General features: G+C 42.1%; 2 protein-coding genes across 6 annotated transcripts; one reads left to right on the forward strand and one right to left on the reverse strand.

Moving 5' to 3' along the window:
* Positions 1-818: 818 nt before the first annotated feature.
* cdc42ep1a (CDC42 effector protein (Rho GTPase binding) 1a) lies at positions 819-8,938 on the forward strand. Of its 5 annotated transcripts, none has more exons than XM_081697656.1 (5): positions 819-1,005; positions 2,278-3,233; positions 3,338-3,423; positions 4,716-5,973; positions 7,418-8,938. In XM_081697656.1, the coding sequence occupies exons 4-5, from the start codon at positions 5,523-5,525 to the stop codon at positions 8,047-8,049; spliced, it is 1,083 nt and encodes a 360-aa protein (XP_081553782.1). In that variant the 5' UTR covers positions 819-1,005; positions 2,278-3,233; positions 3,338-3,423; positions 4,716-5,522; the 3' UTR covers positions 8,050-8,938. The 5 variants fall into 5 exon arrangements, with proteins under 5 accessions (XP_081553782.1, XP_081553783.1, XP_035389283.1 ...); XM_081697657.1 differs by having other exon boundaries at positions 5,094-5,973; XM_035533390.2 differs by lacking the exon at positions 2,278-3,233.
* sh3bp1 (SH3-domain binding protein 1) lies at positions 8,699-16,219 on the reverse strand. Its single transcript, XM_027006007.3, has 18 exons — positions 15,979-16,219; positions 14,285-14,327; positions 14,010-14,114; positions 13,716-13,792; positions 13,392-13,503; positions 13,224-13,300; positions 13,029-13,116; positions 12,676-12,744; positions 12,506-12,596; positions 11,928-12,064; positions 11,521-11,632; positions 11,048-11,129; positions 10,847-10,927; positions 10,649-10,762; positions 10,435-10,532; positions 10,207-10,321; positions 9,735-10,036; positions 8,699-9,635 (listed from the first exon to the last, which is right to left on the reverse strand). The coding sequence occupies exons 1-18, from the start codon at positions 16,023-16,025 to the stop codon at positions 9,319-9,321; spliced, it is 2,067 nt and encodes a 688-aa protein (XP_026861808.1). The 5' UTR covers positions 16,026-16,219; the 3' UTR covers positions 8,699-9,318.
* Between the last annotated feature and the right edge of the window lie 1,518 nt (positions 16,220-17,737).

Below are 17,737 nucleotides of genomic sequence, written 5' to 3' on the forward strand. Positions count from 1 at the left end.
AATGTATGAGTACAATCAATTTTCTATGGAATTTCACATCCCATGAATTTTCTGATCATTTGTTGACATCAATCAGAGTTTTAGGATATAAACAGTTTTGAACCAGCTCTGGCAACAAAAGACATCTTGCCTCAGTTCAAGTAAAAGCAAAGAGTAGCCCAAGGCTCTGTGTTTGTGGTTATCTGACAAAAGCATATGTTCTTTGGTGGTCTTATGTTTACCAGAAATGCACTGTGAAAGGTTTCATGGAACTGATTAGACAATGAAAGATATTTTAAGAATTAGAGCAGGGCACTGAATACTCTGATATTATGAAACAATAGAAGCGTCCAAATGGTGTGCGTGTAATTAGAACGTGGCTGACATTAATTTATTTGCCTATATAGGTTATTTCTTGAAAATCGTTAGTAATGATTAGTAAGAACAGCTCTAGTAGGACTACTAATGGCTTACAGTGAAAAGTGATAGGTTACATCGGATGACAATTTCATACTGACAGGCAGCCTAAATAAGCGTGAACGTTATAAGGCAATAACGGTATATGATAATAATAGTCACATAGGTATATTAAATTCTAAGATAATCCAAGCCTGGAGCGGAACGGTATGTGCGACACGGAACTCCAATCCGCCCAACCTTCAACACGAAATCGTTTAATATCAAGTCGAAGTGAGTAAAACTGTAACGAGCATAATACATCTTCAATACATGGCCCTACCGAGACAAAGTGGCTGCGCACTGCTGCTAAAATAAGAGTTTTCCTCAATCCGCCAAACCCGCCCCTTTCTGTCCGCTGTCCAAATTTGCCCTCACTTGAGCAGACCGCTGCTCAGAAGTGTGTGCGTCAGACCTAGTAGTGCGTATTGACCCAACGGTTTATGGTAAGAGTAGCAGAGGCTCAGTGGAAAAGTTAGTCTATCATGAATATGTAGCCTACGGGAATGTCACATGCATGGACTACATTTACGTCGGTCAGCGGGAGTTTGGTTAATTGATCTTTATCAGGTAAGATGGTGTAAATAGCTACGAAAGTCGGATTTATTTTAGGCTTTAACTGGAGATATTCGATAAACTGTTTCCCTGAATTGTGCTGCCCAAGATTTGTCTTTTTAAATTCTGACAACTTTTGACACGTGTGTTGAAAATCAGTTTTTTTCAGTGTATATAAAAGGAACGAGTTCTAGAGTTATATAGGAACGTGGCTGGATAGATTACATCCAGTTTGAGATGCTGTAAATTTAGTATCCTATGAATATGGCACAACACTTTATCCGACCACACCACTATTCAAGGCTGGCTTTATAATCATTTTAATTTTTGCAGTTTCGACAACATTGTAATGCTAGCTTGTATTTTATAATGGGGAACAGGTATGAATATTGAAGCATACTAACATTACTTCATATGCCTTTTTACGCTTGCGGTAACAAAAACACAGGCCAAAATATCTTTTTTTCTATAACTTCTAAATAATCTGCAGCTTGATCTATATTCTAGTCTCTGAGGGTTCAGGCATCCTGCAGGTTAGTCATAGTCAGTGTGAGGCCTCTTACACTTGGTCAGACAAAGAAAGTTTCATAGTGTTTATATTACACTGTCTACCATACGCTTGTGCTCTCTTTGGAAATGCACCTCAGACAAACTGTCCAGTGACACTCTCTTTGGTCAAAGCGTGGGTTATCACCCAGGCCTAATGGATTATGGACATTTGTCCTAGCATCAGCAGTTTTAAATTCTTATCCATATAGTTTAACAGTGTATTTCTTATTCATTGTTGATGATGGAAAGTATGATAAATTTGTCCAGTTGTTTATATTCAAATTCTATTACCTCAGTGGTGTTATTCATGGTTGTGCTGCATAACATAAACCATCATGTACCACCTATGTAACTAAATGATCTTGATCTTAGCCTTAATATCCTCATGATTGTGGTAAAATTGGTAATAAATTATTGCGTGTATCATTGTACCTGCATGTATCATCGTACAGTACAACCCCAATAGAGTGTAAAACTGATTCAGTTTTTGGTCCCATTTGTGTCATTACAAAAACATGGTTACCCTGGGAAGGGAGGGGTCATAGAAGTAAGGTCACTTAGTGGGTGAAGATAAACGAGTCTGTTATCTTGCATGTTTGTTCACCTGGTTAACCTGGTTAGAGAGTAGGCCCACCTGAGGAGCCAGACTTTGTGCAGAAAGGAACAAAGAAGAAAGCCACAAAAATGGGAGTGAGACTTTAACTAACTGAGTTTCTGTCTCCTCTCCTACTGAAACAGACCTGGACGACCTGGATACGCTGACACACCTGTTTCTTTTCAGTGAAAGGGAACACACAGAGCAGATCTGAGGACAAGTCTTCTGTCCCCATGAACAGCAGCCCCATATCAGTGTATCGGCAGGCTAGCAGGGATTTGCAGAAGGACCTAAATGTGTTTTCAATCTCAGAAGTCAACACTCTTCGGAAGATAGAGTCCACTGATATTGTTTGCTGGAACAGGAATGTGTTCACACACACGGGTCCCATTATTGTGCGGTTTCAGAAGTTTACATGCAAATCTCCCTTATGACTACGTGCTTTTCACTGTTTGTACTGTTTGTATGTTTTAGGTTGCATAAGGACATGGTGTAAGGTTTGTTAGCCTGTGCAGTCTGTGTCAAATCTGATTAATGTATCTGGCTTTTATAAGCACAGTTGAAAGCTCTGCAGAAATTCTCACGTTATTGGGGCAGTTACTCGTGTTACTTGCGCTGGCATATCATGTAGCATCGGTGAGCTCCAGGAGAGTGCTTACTGACTGCAGGCAAGAAAAACAACTAGTGTGTAAACTGATTTCTTTATTTTTCTTTTTTCCATTAATTTAGAAAGATGTGCTTAATGCATGATCAGGAACTCGCACATAAAGCTTTGTAGCTAAAGGCAGTGGGTGTAGGTGTGTTTATTAGAACATTTCAGATCATCATGGCTATTTCCAGACACCAGGGAGTAGAGTCCAAACAGGCAGAGATGTTGTAGGTAAATCCATTATCAAAATAGAGAAAAACAGTTAAAGAGGTAACAAGCAGGGAGGAAAAACTACATCATGAGAAATAAGGAACAAAGAAATAAGGAACAAATTGAACTTGAACCATGGCTCTGAATTGCTCTCATAACAAAGATGTCGTAAAGGACAGTCATAGAGATGATATCATACACAAGGTACAGGTTCATCATGAGGAAGGCAAACTATATCAGGTCAGGTTAACTTTTGATCACTCATACTTAGTCAATGGAATGGAGATTGTTGATTTTGATCTAAGTCATGACGATCTAACTTATGTCTCCCTTTTTTCACGCAGGACACTTATTGTCAGGGAAACCACTCACAGAAGACCAAACGGACTGAGGGAGGCAGAGAGGACTGAAGGGGGGCAAGAGAAGACAGGTGATTAGTGGCTAACTCAGGACACCACCAGGCCTTAAAGACCCAATGTTTTGCCCCTTAAGCAGACTGTTGCTCAGATTAAATCATTTAATTTATTACCTTTAAAATGCATCTTTATAATTTTTTCGAGCCATCTGGAGAGAAGGCCACTGGATTTGTGTAAAACAGAGAACAGAGAGCAGGGTCCATCAGGGGCAGATGAGCTTGGTGAGGGCAATCCTCTGGCCAGGACATTGTGCACACACTCAGGGCTAAAGCCACAGTACTGGCCTGCTGTCTTAGCCTGAGCCATTGTGTTGTTTTGGCCTCCTTCAGTGAACAAAGCCCACAGCAAGAGCAAGGGCAGAGGTCATGGAGTGAACAGGGATCATGGGAACGCTTAGTCTGGCTAATTAGGCACGGGGAGTTGTTTCTTTGTTTCAGCTGATAGCTCGATCATTCAGAGGATTTCACATGACGTTATACTCAGGACTCAAAGTATTTTTTATGCTTCACTGTTTTGATAGGAGCCATGCTTGTGGGTGGATGAGACCAGTTTTGTCAGGCGACACCAACACACAGTCTTTATTAGTGCAGTCTTAAGTTACAAATAGACTACTGCAACCAGGATTTCTGAGGTGCTTCTGGCAAAAAAAAAGAAGCTCCTCATAGCTAAAACAGGGCTCAGTTGTTCTCCATTTGAGGACAGGAGGCATGGTACAGAGTGGGGAAAAGGAGAACCTACTTCTCTTAAAAGGGAAGTCAGTTGAAATAAGAGGCTAGGAATTAGAATGTGGACAAGAGTGAATTAAAAGACTATTTGGGAGATGATGTAACCTTGTTTGAGCGCTGTAATAACTCATTAATGAAGTCAAACTAACATGTCTGGGAGGTCAGTCTCAGTGGAAAACTCATAAAACAGAGAAGCCTGTAAATGTGTACTGCTTTGTCAAAATATTTAAGAAGCAAAGGACATTACACATTCCTTACAAAATTAACAACAAAGGAAAGGTAAGGCATGACAGTATGTTAATTTTGTGAGAATATTTTTAGATTAAGTGAGTTTAGAGGGTTTCTCTTGTGACACCACTGAGTATCTTGGGTGGTTCTGACTATAAATAAGTTCTCATAATTTGAATATTCACCAGCAAATGGTTGCAGCTGTGCTTTAGGGAGCTTGTCTGGTTGTTCTCGATGCAAGATCCAAAAGCTCTTCACTTAAAGCAATTCTTTTTGCAATAAGATATATTTCAAATGAACAACATTCTGTGTGTGTTATTTTCAAAAACAAAATATTTCCTCCTTAATTTAAGGTCTGTGACCGAGGAGTCACATGGAATTTAGACATTTTAAGACAAATGGACTTTAGCCTGGAAGTTTTGGCACGGAACATCGTCTCATTTTTGAGTGTAGAATCAGCAGGACAACCAAAGGCACAGTAGTAACAGGGCAATTATTTTTGTGTCTCGGCACTACCCGCTCATACCACACGAGCCACGTCACTTTCTTTTTTCTTTTTTTTGTAAAAACAGAGCTTGCAGATATTTTCTTAGTATTTGATCTTCCTTAACACACAGTAGTGAGTGTTCTTAAATTCACTGGAGAAGGAGAATTTGGGTTTCAATCCCGAACCACAAAGATATCTGCAGCTGGAGCTGGATTTATTTCTGAACTTGTGTTTTCTAAACCAGAAACCCAAAACAACTGTGCAACCCAGCATCTCTGACCACATACACAGCCAAGGTTTCCAGGAATCGGAGACGTGTATATTTTCAACTTGCATGTATCTCGATGGGATCATTTTGGATATGGACAAGAACCAGTGGCAAAAACCTATGCGTACCTTCTCATGGAAAAACCTCTGAGAAACATTTCACTCAACTGCAATTTTTCTGTTCTACTCCAAGGAGCCTTGAGCTATGCATAGTTTTACATGAACGGTAATGTGTGGATAATTTCCTGTCTAGATTGGGCCAGATTCTTTTTACCGCATAGGAGAAAATCTGCAAAAAATCCCTGCTGGAATAGCAGGAGTTTTAGTTGGAATTCTGGGACTTTGACTTTGGGGGACTTTGAGTGCATTTGTGTGGGTTTATTGTCAGCTCAGGAACTCTGTAGTCATGAACTTGGGAAAACTGTCTGGGCTGAAGGGCCTGGTGTCACACTCTTCAGGGAAGCGGCGCTTTAAAGGCGACCTGACCCTAGACATGATCAGCCCTCCGCTGGGTGACTTCCGCCACACCATGCACGTGGGCCGGGGCGGGGACGTGTTTGGGGACACCTCATTCCTTAGCAACCATGGTGGGGCAGGGAACGCTGGCGATGGAGACTCCCTCACTGCCTCAGAGAAGAGTGAGGGCTTCTTCTCCCGCACCCTGCGCTATGTCCGCAAGACTCCAGATCGGCCACGGGGGGGTTCTAAAGACCTATCCCCACCACCTCCACCCATCTCCCCCATTATAAAGAATGCAGTCTCTCTCCCCCGTCTGGACGTGGACTCACCCAATGGCTGTCCTGTGAAGGTGCTGTTTCCTAGTTCTCCGAAATCTGAGGATTCTACTTACTCTTACGGTAAGAGCAGTATAACAGCACACCAGTTCCTTTACCTGTATGATATGTTTGTCCTTAACCATTCTCAGATACATTTTTATGATCAGTGCAGAAAATACCTGTACATGTTTTGCTAAATTATTTTGAAAATGTTGAAGTCCGAAGCATAATCTTAGAGTGTAGATGTGGTGTAATGCTACAGTGCTCGAGATTATAATCATAACAGCATTACCTGAGGCAAATTCTTGCAGGTTTTACAATACGTTTCTCATTCAGCAATTAAAAATGCCTTTCACATTCACACCCACTCAACCCCCCTCGACCTCATTGTAAGATAAGAGAGATCCAGACAAAATAGTGTCTGAATTCCAGTGTTACTCATATAAATGTCAGCCATGTCTCACTGTCTGGTCTCTTCTATATACCCATCTACCCAAAGGTTCACCAAATAGTCCCAAACATATTACTAGGCAATTTCCCCAATTCACTAAGAGGTCTAGAGTTACTTTTGTGGGTATGGAGTCCTGTGAAAAGCTCTCTAAAAATGATTAAGCCTCTATTTCCTCTATAACATTACCAGCACTGCTGTATTCAGAGCCTTTCGTCCTCTTGATCTCACTGGGATCCCCCATGCTGAGTCATCATTCTCAGAGCCAGCCTTCTTACAAAGAAATATGAGAGGTGCTGGAGCAATGGCAGGTTAAGCACAGACTGAACCATGAACTATTTGTAGGAGTAAGTGAATTTACAGTATAGAATTATCGACAAATTTGTCATGCAGATTCTCTGACAGAACGTCATGGCTGTGCTGACCAGTTTTAACAACTTTCAACAACTTTTTAACAAGTCTGTTTCCTTTTTCTGACAATGGTGGAATCAATGTGAAGCAAACATCATAGGAACTGTTAACTCACTGTGTACAAACCTGTTAACTCCAATTTCTCCACTAAAAAGCCCTTTGTTATGGTAGTCATATATTTAACAGGGACAGATTTTGTTACTGTGTGTCTCGGTGTTATATAATACATGGTTTGTGCTTTTTATACATTTACTATGTTGACCTTTAGTTTTTCAGTTCATTAATGTGGTTAAAGTTAAAAATGTGATTTGATTAGTTCACTCAATCCATTTGTCAAATATAATCACTTTGCCTTAATTTCTTTATTTGTGCATTTGGTACTTATGATTACAAATTGAACAAAGGGTAGTGCATGTCAGAGCAATACAGTCACATTGCACACTGCTATAATTGCTGCATTTCTTTAGGCAAAGCCTGTTGAATTTAAGGAGTGGCCTGTGCTGTCATAGCATGAAATAGGTATGAAAATGTAAGCAGCTAATTTGTCTTAAACATCCTCTTAGTCTTCAGTGCCCCCTTCTGGTGACAGATGAGCCAAATCCCTCCCTTCTCTGACCTGCATTAAAACCCAGAGTTACAGGTACCTTCTGGTTTCTTTCTCTGTAGGGGTGGAGTCTGGTTTTGTCACACTGCCCAGGCTGTCCCGCACAGAGCGGTCACCGCAGGGTGCCTCTCCCTCGGGCTGTGCTGCCGAAGTCTGCCGAGGCTCTCTCACAGATGGGGGCCTGCGCTTCCTCACTTGCCCCAACTCTCTCAGCCCCTCTGACTCCATGAACTCCTTCACCGTTGACCTTGGCCCCTCCCTTATGTCAGAGGTCTTTGCCATGATTGACAGTCCAAATGCCCACCAGGAAGCCGAGTCCTCTGAAGTATTGTGCAAGTCTGAGCACTCATTTGGGTTGGCCAATGGCAGCGCTGTACTGGAGTCAGACGTGAGAACCTCATTGGTGGATTCCCTCCTGAGGGAGGACTCTGAGGGCAGGAGCCGTTTGTATGGTGCAGAGTGGGCCTATGGGGACATGGTAAATGGTGAGACGCCAAAAAGGGGCATGGCCAGTGACCTGATGTGGCATTCCAGTGTGGAGGAACGTGGCATGGAAGCTGAGAGGTTCCAGAAGGCCGCAGATGTGCTGGCACGTCATTACGGCAACAGCAGTGCAACACACAGGAACACAAGCAGCTCCCAGAGGAGGAGCCCTTATGCCTACCCCGAGGATGAGGAGGAGATCAAAGTCTAGCCTGGAAGAAGGACATTCTCAATCTCACAACAGTTTACATATTGAATTTAATCAAGTTGAAGTTACATTAAGTTGAATGAGCTAAGTGTCACACAGGATAATGCAATTGAGAATGTACTGAGAGGTCAAAAGAATGTGAGTTGGGGTGTTTGAGTTGCAGTGTGCATGGTGACAGAAAAGGATTAATATGAGGTGGATTTTTGAGTTCATTAGAGCATGTTTTAACATGGACACAGTATGTAGGATATGTTTGACTGAGACAGTTTGTGAACAAACTGACCTTACTATCCCTTTGCTTTGTTTAAATATGAACACTGGTTACACCACGAGCCAAAGGGCATGAATCCAAGCAGGGTAGCCTTCTGCCGTCTACAGAGATATCCCATTTAGCACAAGGCATTTAAGGGAAATGGTGCCTACTAAAAGCTATTTTTGCCATTTTTCCCCTAAAATTAATTGACACTTTTTCATCTATTGTGGCTTTAACTACATAGATGACTCATAAGCCGTATTTCAAAGAGGTGTTTTTTATCTGACACGGTAGTTCTGTTTGTCAAGATTATACATTACACTCTGATGCTGATGCTGCGTTATCGAAAACCATCATCAGGCCACACAATATATTTTAACAGTCCTGGAGTTTTTCAGCTTCTCATTTACTTTAGTTTATTAAGCAATAAATATTTACATACACAAATAACCTATGAATTTATAAAAACACTTTTGCCAGTTGTGTAATAAAAATGTTTATATAAAAGAGTTCAGCACATCAAAGCTGTTCTTTATGACAGCTAATATAAAGTTTGTATTAACTTCTCTTTTCATATAATGACAAAGGAATTGACTCCTCAGACATGTTGTGATATATGTTTTACATGTACGGATGTGCTTTTTTGCACAGGAAATATACACAATGCCAATATTCCCATATAAACGCTAACGATAATATTTGTAATAAAAATAAAGACAACAAAAGCGTGAATGAAAACCCTATTTACATGTGTGACTGTAATTTTCCTACTGCTGATTAAAAAAAAACACAGGAGCGCTGAGAGCATTTATTGTCTGCGTTAGAACACGATACTGAAACCAAAGGAAATCAGATTAATCTCTTGGTGATATTTGCAGGCACAAAGGCTGATGGAGTCAGGAAAACAAAAGAAGCAAGAATAGCCAAATACAAAAGGCAAACCGAAGGGTGATGAGCATGTTATGTTCTGTAGTCACAGACGCTAGGAGATGGACCTGACAAAGCTCTGCGGGACACGCTCACTCAGCGGAGGATGGCAGCGCCTTGGTGAGCTGCTGAGGTGGCAGTGGGGGGGGGACTTTGGGCCTCTTGCCCAGAGCCTTTCTCTGCGAAGCTCCTTCGGGCACAGAGGCGGGAGGGGAGGGCAGAGCTTGGGGCTTGGTCGCCACCTGCAGCTCTGCTTCGGGGACCGCGTGCACACCTGCTGGAAAGCTTCTTGGCAGTGGTGTTGGAAGAATTCCAGCCTGGCTTGAAGGAGCGACAGGGGCTTTGGGCTTTCCATAGATTATAACAGAATCTTTGTTATTTGACTTGTTCTGAATGAAGGACTTCCTGGCTGTAGCACATAAAAGGAAAATATTACTTTAGGACGTTTCAAGAAAAGAAGAAGCACTGAGCATTGCTGCGATGTTTGCGTTAATGGAAGGCATCGTACGTTTAAAGGGGATGGTGATCTTCAGTGTGGTTTCTGGGGAATGAGGAGGTCGCGCTGAGTGAGGCACCGGAGTGCCGGAAGTCTTCACTTCTGTTGCAGCCTGACTCTGGGGCTGGAGCTGGGGTGGGGGTTCCGATTTGGGTCGGGGCTGATTTTGACAGGGGGCTCGTTTTGGACCTGGGTCCTGAGCAGGTGGCTGACTATTCTGGGCCGGTCCATTATTCTCCCATACTGTTGAACCACGCTGCAGTGGACCAGTCTGAACAATTACTCCTGCCCCAAAGACATCTGATGAAGCTGAGCTGCATGTAATGATAATACATCAGCAATACAGCTAAAATGTGCATGGCAGCTCTCATAAAACGGAATCTGTTAACTTACAAATGTATATGAGTTTATGAGTAATTCATTTTATAAACAACTTGGAGTACAGGACTACAGGACTTGACCCATATTTTCAAATCGCTACTACCTGCCAGATTTTGAGATAGAGACAGTTGGGGAAGAAGGAAATGTACTGTCAGAAAGGGACCTCTGAGCTGTAGAAGGAGACAGTTCTGGCAGTTCTGGAATCTCAAAGTCAGCCTCTGGAAAACAGTACAGTGTGTAAATGCGGAAGGATGACGGTATTATAAGGGGGGGTTGGTGTAAAAATCTGATCTGTGTAAATCCATTTCCCAGTTGTGTAGTTCTGCAGTACCTTCAGGGAACAGAGTCTTGGAGTACTGGATAAGTGGTTCTATAATTGTCACGACCTGAACAGAGGAGGCTGATGCCATGTCCAGTAAGGAGGTCTCCCTGGGGGGTGGGGTGAACAGTTTAAATATTACATTTAACACTTCTTGATCACCTATTAAGTAGCAACCTCTGGTGAAGTGAAATACTGTGCCCGTGTGTGTGCGTGTCATACTGACCCCTCAGTACGAGGCCATAGCAGGTTAGGTCCAAGCACTATTGCAATATTACTGGGAGTCATTCGGTTCACTGCCTGCTGCTCTGATAAACACGCCAGGAACTGAATAAGGTATCTGAGCCAAGGAGGAAGTGGATAAAAGTGTTAGTCTTTACAACTCCATTGAAGTTCAACAGATGAGAGTTTCAGGAGAACTCACCGAAGGTTGTTGTAGTTTTCTGAAGGTAGTTTTTGCAATACAGCTCGCAATTTCTCCAATTTATCCTCTAATTCCTTCTCTCTTAAAAACAGAGTTAGGGACATGGACTTGCCATCTCATTTTGGTATTAATGCATGCATGTACATGAACAGTAAATGCATACTTCGAATATAATTTACTTCCAACCACCGAGGAACTTACCCTGCTGCTTTGAACCAGTCATTATAGAGTTCAAACGTCATCAGTGGTTCCGGCAGCTCTCTCAAGTAAGACTTCAGTGCACCTACCCAGGCATTCAGGAGCGGTCAACATGTCAATATAGATGTGCAATGATTTGGTTAGAGCAGACATTAAACCAATGAACAAAACCATTTATGCAATGATTACAATGTTATTGTGGAACTTTCACTTTTATTCACATGGTATGTGCTTCCCCTCCAAACCCTAGCTACCCATATACCTCAGACATACTACATAGCTCACATCACAAACTCATACCCTACCAGACTGTAGGGCCAAAATATATACTAACTCATGTAATATGTCGTGCACAAAAAATATTGGTGATAACCAATCTGCATCTGAGTGAGAAGTGGCTGAGGATGATGGAGCTGGTGACATATGCATGATACAGTATGTTGTCAAATGTATCCTGACTGCTGTGGCCCTCTGACCTGCTACAGCATGAGGGTCAGCATTGAACTCTGCTTGGTCCACTGTCCCAGAGTCCAGGCTAAATTTCAGCTTCTTCACCATCGAGGCAGCAGCAGCTAGTCGGAACAGTCCCTGGGTGGATCCGAAAAGCCATAATAGGTCATGGTGGGGGCGGGGGGGGGGGGGGGGTGAATGTGTGTAGGCGAGCCTAGGCATGTATGAGATGAGGCGTCTTGCACGTACAAATATAGCATTGACTAAAAACACAAACAGGTTGCTTTTAAATGAATAGCTGTATTAGCATTTGGGGTAAAGTATTCTTTTTAATGTGGCATTTGTCATTGTGTACATGTGGTTTCATGTGTGCGTTCATGTGCTTGTGTGCTTGTGTGTGTGTGTGTGTGTGTGTGTTAAGCCCCTGCCTCACCTCTTCTCGTAGTCCTGTGCGCAGCAGCATGTTAACACACTCCTGAATGGGTAGCGCGATCTCTTGGTTGCAGCTCTTCAGATGTGAGAGCAGTGGCTCCCCATACACTTTCCCTGTAGAGGCTCCCAGTTGGGGCTCTGTTTACACACACACACATACGCATGTATGTACGTGAATATAGTTTTAATGAAGAGAAGTGTGAATCGAGAGAAGTCCTAAAAAGAATGTCATGAAATGGTTCTATCTGCTACTTAAAAGGGTCTAAAACCTGTTCCAAAATACTTTTGCATTTTATGTTTCATCTGAAGAACCATCAGATCTCTGAGCCCTACTCTTGAGCAGCAGACAGGGACTTGAGTCCGTGTATTGATAATTTCATGTGTGAGGTGTGAGACTAGCTACTGCACCACTCCTACCTTGTGCAAAAACTTACAGGGAATTCTATACTAGGATTATGAATATGGTATTTAAACTACTAGCCATTCATTAACTACTTATAATTAAAACTCAGCAAACCTGTCTGTAATTTCTTTGTTGTTGTTGTTAAAAATGGACGTTTCTGTTAAAGAAAAACTCACCTGTTTGGCTGTGACTTTCCTTGAGCTCAGTGATATTTTTTTCCAAGAATTCATAGGCAGCTTTGTGATATTCAGCCTGGAGTTCTAAAAGCTACAGGGAGAAAACAGTAAGTAAACTGCAGCTTTACACATTTCACATACCATCTACACCAAAACTGTACAGTACTCACGCGAGTGAAGTAACTGGCATACTCATCTTCTTTTGTGGCAAAATGGTATAGGTCTGCTGAATACTGATCCTATGAATGGAAACTAACATTACTTCTGCCATTATGAACACTGTCTAAGGTGGCAAATATGGCTTTTCACTTTGTAAAGGGAAGCACACACCAGAAGCCCATACAAATGAAGTGATCTATCCCATGCTACTGAAGTGATCCATCCCATACTACTGAAGTGATCCATCCCATGCTACTGAAGTGATCCATCCCATGCTACTGAGGTGATCCATCCAATACTACTGAAGTGATCCATCCCATACTACTAAAGTGATCCATCCCATACTACTAAAGTGATCTCTCACCTTGATTGTCTCCAGTCTCTTCCAGGCTTCCTCCATTTCCTCTCTCAGTCCGTCCTGCTTGGCCTGGGGACCGGTACTAGTCTGGGACCTGAATATACGAGAAAATATCAGGGGAAGCTCAGGCTTGCAAAGAGCTGCACCCATGCAAGCAAAACAGCACCTGCCCTAGCAACGTTGGGCCGACATAACATTTACCTGCTCCGTGCATTGTTCCAGTCTGTTGTGAGTTTGGCAAACTGCCTTTTGTTCTTCAAAATTTCAGGAAGGTCTTCCTGATCAGAGACAATACGGTTTCAGTGAAGTCAGTGGTTGCGGGATAATGTGGAGGAAATATGACCAAAGGGATACAGCGTGAGCCGTTACCTCGCTGAGTTTATTTAGAGGCTCCAGGACATCTTTTTCCAGTTTCATTTCAAAGTCAGCCAGCGTTTGTGCTAAAAGATTTTGCATGAAGCAGCACATTTCCAGAACTTTCCTGCAGAGATGCAAGGACCAGGTGTCATTAAGGAATTTATGGTGCTCTTTTTTGTCTCACTAACCTCAGTGAGTTACACAGACCATACACTACTAAATATTATAGCCTCTCCTTACCACTCAGCTCAACTTTCACTATAAAGCCCATAAACACAGAACAGGGTCTTTTTTTAACTCAATTAAATGACTGTCAGGGTGTCCATGAAAACTCACCTAATAGTGGAATCGCCATCAAAATCTTTAAAGCTCTCAGCCATACTGACTGAGAGCATCATGAGGGGTAGCTTTTTCTGTTAGCCATCATGAAGGGAGAAAAGGTTAAGATACAAACATGCATACATATTATGCCTTTAGGTCTGATGTAAACATGCATTAAGCAAGTGTCAACTTTTTTAAGCAAGTGAGCTTGTCTGCTCAAATCCATTAGGTGGTTGTGTGTAATGGAGTGAATTCTTGTATGAATTAATGAGTTCTTGTATAACAGGACAGAGAAAAAGGGAGGTTCACCATGCGTCTGTCTGGCTCCAGCCCCTGTGGACTCTGTAAGCAGCCTATCAGCTTCTTGTGAATGATCTGGGCAGCTTTCTTGGTTGGCTCGATACGTTGCTCGACCTTCAAACAGCCACACGCACACTCATCACCCGGTGACTTACAAAAATTATTTTCTCTGATTGTGTGTGTGTGCGCGCGTGTGTGTGGGTGGCTGGCTACCGGTAGTAGCTTGTGCAATCTATAACAAAAAAAAAGGGTAATAAACATAAAGCAGTTAGAAAATAACTCACCAAAACCAGGTCCTCAGACAGTAGGTCAGTTGCATCTTGGGACCTTCCATTGTAGGAGGAGTTGAAGAAAAATGTATATATCAAGGTTCTTACAAGATCAATCCTACAGCACCACTTATTCAACTCAATATTAGCACCTTATTTGTGATATGAACAAAAACAAGTTAAAATAAACTGTATAACATAACATGAGCAACAATCATCTTTAATAAACAGGAGTTCTTATTTTATCTATAAACTGATCACTTTGTTATCCATCAAATTAGCAATGGCCTTTCCTATTCATACTGACGTCATACAAGTCTGGTATCAATTAACTATATGTACAAAGTGAGAAAATTGGGCAATCTGTGTTCACACCATCAATTTGTAGCAAGCAGCCCTTCCGTTGTATCATAGAGGCAAAATGTGCATCCTAAAATTAGAGAGTAAGGGGTCTGTGGTTATGAAGCTGGCCAGAGAGAACGGAGAGGAAGTGCGCTGAGGACTGAAACGGTGTTACAGGGCATTTGCTCTGTGCCTTTCACTTCTCAAGCAAACAGCATGCCAAGGTTATGAACTCATGGCTTAGCCCAACCAAAACACAGCAGTAATGTCCCCACTGTGTGTCCCCTCATGCCGTGCACCAGCGTAACACTCTGGGAGCACACGTACCTGGTACTGCAGGTGCTTAGACTGTACATTATTTCAAACATGTCTGGGAACAAAAAAACATTCAAGCGAAACCACTCGCATCAAAGAGGATGCCACTCCCTGTTTACTGGGTCACGCTGCTGTCACCTCAGGTGTCTGGTTTGACGTTTTGCACGAGCAAGTGCAGATGGATGCAAGACGTTATCTGGAGGCTACTCTCTGAAAAGAGATCCTGTTGAAACTTTCTTGGTTTTGGCATCTATGGCTGAAACATCAGCACATGAATAGGCATATTGAGGTTGTAGCCAAACCAGCTGGAGGGCAGATTGCAGCTTGTAAAATTCAGCGCCATATTTCTTTTGCTTGATCTACAAGAAATGGTGAAAGGCTAAACCAGTTTCATTATCACTGTTAATGTTTACACAACTGAAGGTTGCAGTGAGTTGTGCAGTGGGCGGCGGTCTCAGCATCGGTGGATGCTTTGTTCTGCTCGAGCCCTGTAGACCTGCCTTTGATGAGTTTAATAGCACATTGCAAATATCAGATTCAGCAGAACAGGATGCAGAAGATTTTTTTTTTGTGTGTGTGTGTGCAGACTGCAGACCCTGCAGCCTACCACAATTAGCAGCTCAGCACTGCCAGTGCATTGTAGCATAGCTCCAAATTCACAGTATTTCAAACAATAACTACAATAGACTTATTAATAAAACACCTTGGATTTGGATCTATATGGGCTTTGCTCATATTAATCCACAGAAAGTTCACAGGTTTTCTATGTGGGGAGGCTGAGGAAAGCCTCATATTGACACTGGAATCCCAATCAGAAGTCACGAACATGGTGTCAGCTTTAGTGTGAACCTGAGTGTGAACATGAGGTTTTACTTTACATCAGCATATGAGACTATATAACTAGAGTTATCTAACAAGTACTGCTTTAATACATACATTCAAAACATGTTAACACCAAGTTCATATCAAGAAGTTAATTTAAAAGTTCAGTAAACATGTAAGTCACTAAGACATACCCTACCACACTGTAAATGTCATATGAGAATACTTACTTCCCCACATTTCCAAACTGCTTTAGAAGGCTAAACTGCTTAAGCATGATTATGATGGTTAGCTTCCTCTGTAACCAACTTGAAGTCCTTGTTCTTAAGTAGGGTTAGAATCTCTTCACTTTCATGTGATATTACTCTATGATTCAGATAAATAGGGAAAACAATGTCGTTCAGAGTTCTCCATTTGAAACACTTACGATCGACCTCGATATATGCACACGCCTCATAAAAAGAGGAAGTCACAGCATGCATTCAGGGAAGGAGGTCTGCGCATCAAGCAGCGAAACTCTTGCAGACCTATCTGCCTACTCTGAAAACAGAACTAAAATCACACTTCAGTATAAATCATTTTTAAGCAGATTCTTACCAAAAGCTGTCATTACACTGATGAAGTTGACTGACATAAGGCACAAGCGACATTTGATCAAATATATCAGTTGTCACCGTCTAGACAGTCACTCATTCAAAACACTCAACTTCATACGATTGCAGAGCCAGGAATTGTTTATGACAGTCATTGCTTCATGAGTCTCATTGCTAATACCTCCATGTAATTATGCACATCATTTCCATCCCCAAAATTATTCTATTTAAAGAAGTCACTGTTTTTCATTGGAAAATGGGGTGGAAAATTACCTATGTGTGTGCGGTGCATTGTTATGATAGCTCATGAAATAAGAAGTACAGTGGCTTTCAAAAGCAGATGTAAGATTTCATGGGTTAAGGGATAAACTGTATAGCCCAAAGTTTGTGGACACCCATTATGTGACCTTGTTGCACATACCATCCCAGAACCACGGGCACTTATATGGAGTTGGCCATTACTTTGCAGCTATAATTGCCTTCACTCTTCCGAGAAGGCTTTCCACAAGACTTCGGAGCCTGTCTGTGGGAATATGTGCCTAGTCAAAAGAGCATTTGTGGTTTCAGACACTAATGTTGGACTGTCTCACAATCGATGTTCCAATTTAATCCCAAAAGTATGTGATGGAATGGAGGGCAGGGCTCCGTGCAGGCCCTGAACATCCTCCATACCAAACTCATCAACCATGTCTTTATGGAACTTGCTTTTTGCACTGGGGCACACGAGTGTTTGATCAAACTGTTGGCACAAAGTTGGAAGCATATAACCGTCTAAAATGTCTTTATATGCTGTATCTGAAACCAAGGGGCCTAGCCAAACCCTGAAAGACAGTGCCAGATCATTATCCATGAAACTTTATTGTACGCATTCTGGCAGGTAGTGCTCTCTTGGCATCTCCCAAAGCCAGTTATTCATCACTCCAGAAAACAGGTTTCTGCTGCCACAGTCCAGCCTGCTTTATGCCACTCCAGCCAATGCTCAGCATTGTGCATAATGATCCTAGGCTTGTTAGCCATCGAAACCCATTTTACAAAACTACTGACATGGAGTTCCTACGCTGATGTTGCTTCCAGAAATAATTTGGAACTTTCTAGTGAATGTTGCCACAGTGGTTAGGCAATTCCATAAGCAGCTTGCAGACCCAAACTGAGTTTGTGAGATCTGTTGCTTCCTGGCTGAAATGCAGTCGCTCCTATTTATGCACATTTCCCAACAATTGCACTTACCATAAACCAGGATTAATTGACCAAAGCAGAGACTTCAAGAAAACTGATATGTGGCAAATATGGTTAATTCTAGCAGTTTGTGTCTGGAGATTATATGGCTTTATACTTGATTTCATGCCGTTGTTAGAATAGAATGTGGCTGACATGCAAATTCAATAACTACGAATGT

The sequence above is a fragment of the Electrophorus electricus genome, chromosome 15 (genome assembly GCF_041902795.1).
Source record: "Electrophorus electricus isolate QZ-2024a chromosome 15, ASM4190279v1, whole genome shotgun sequence".
Classification (NCBI taxonomy): Eukaryota; Metazoa; Chordata; class Actinopteri; order Gymnotiformes; family Gymnotidae; genus Electrophorus; species Electrophorus electricus.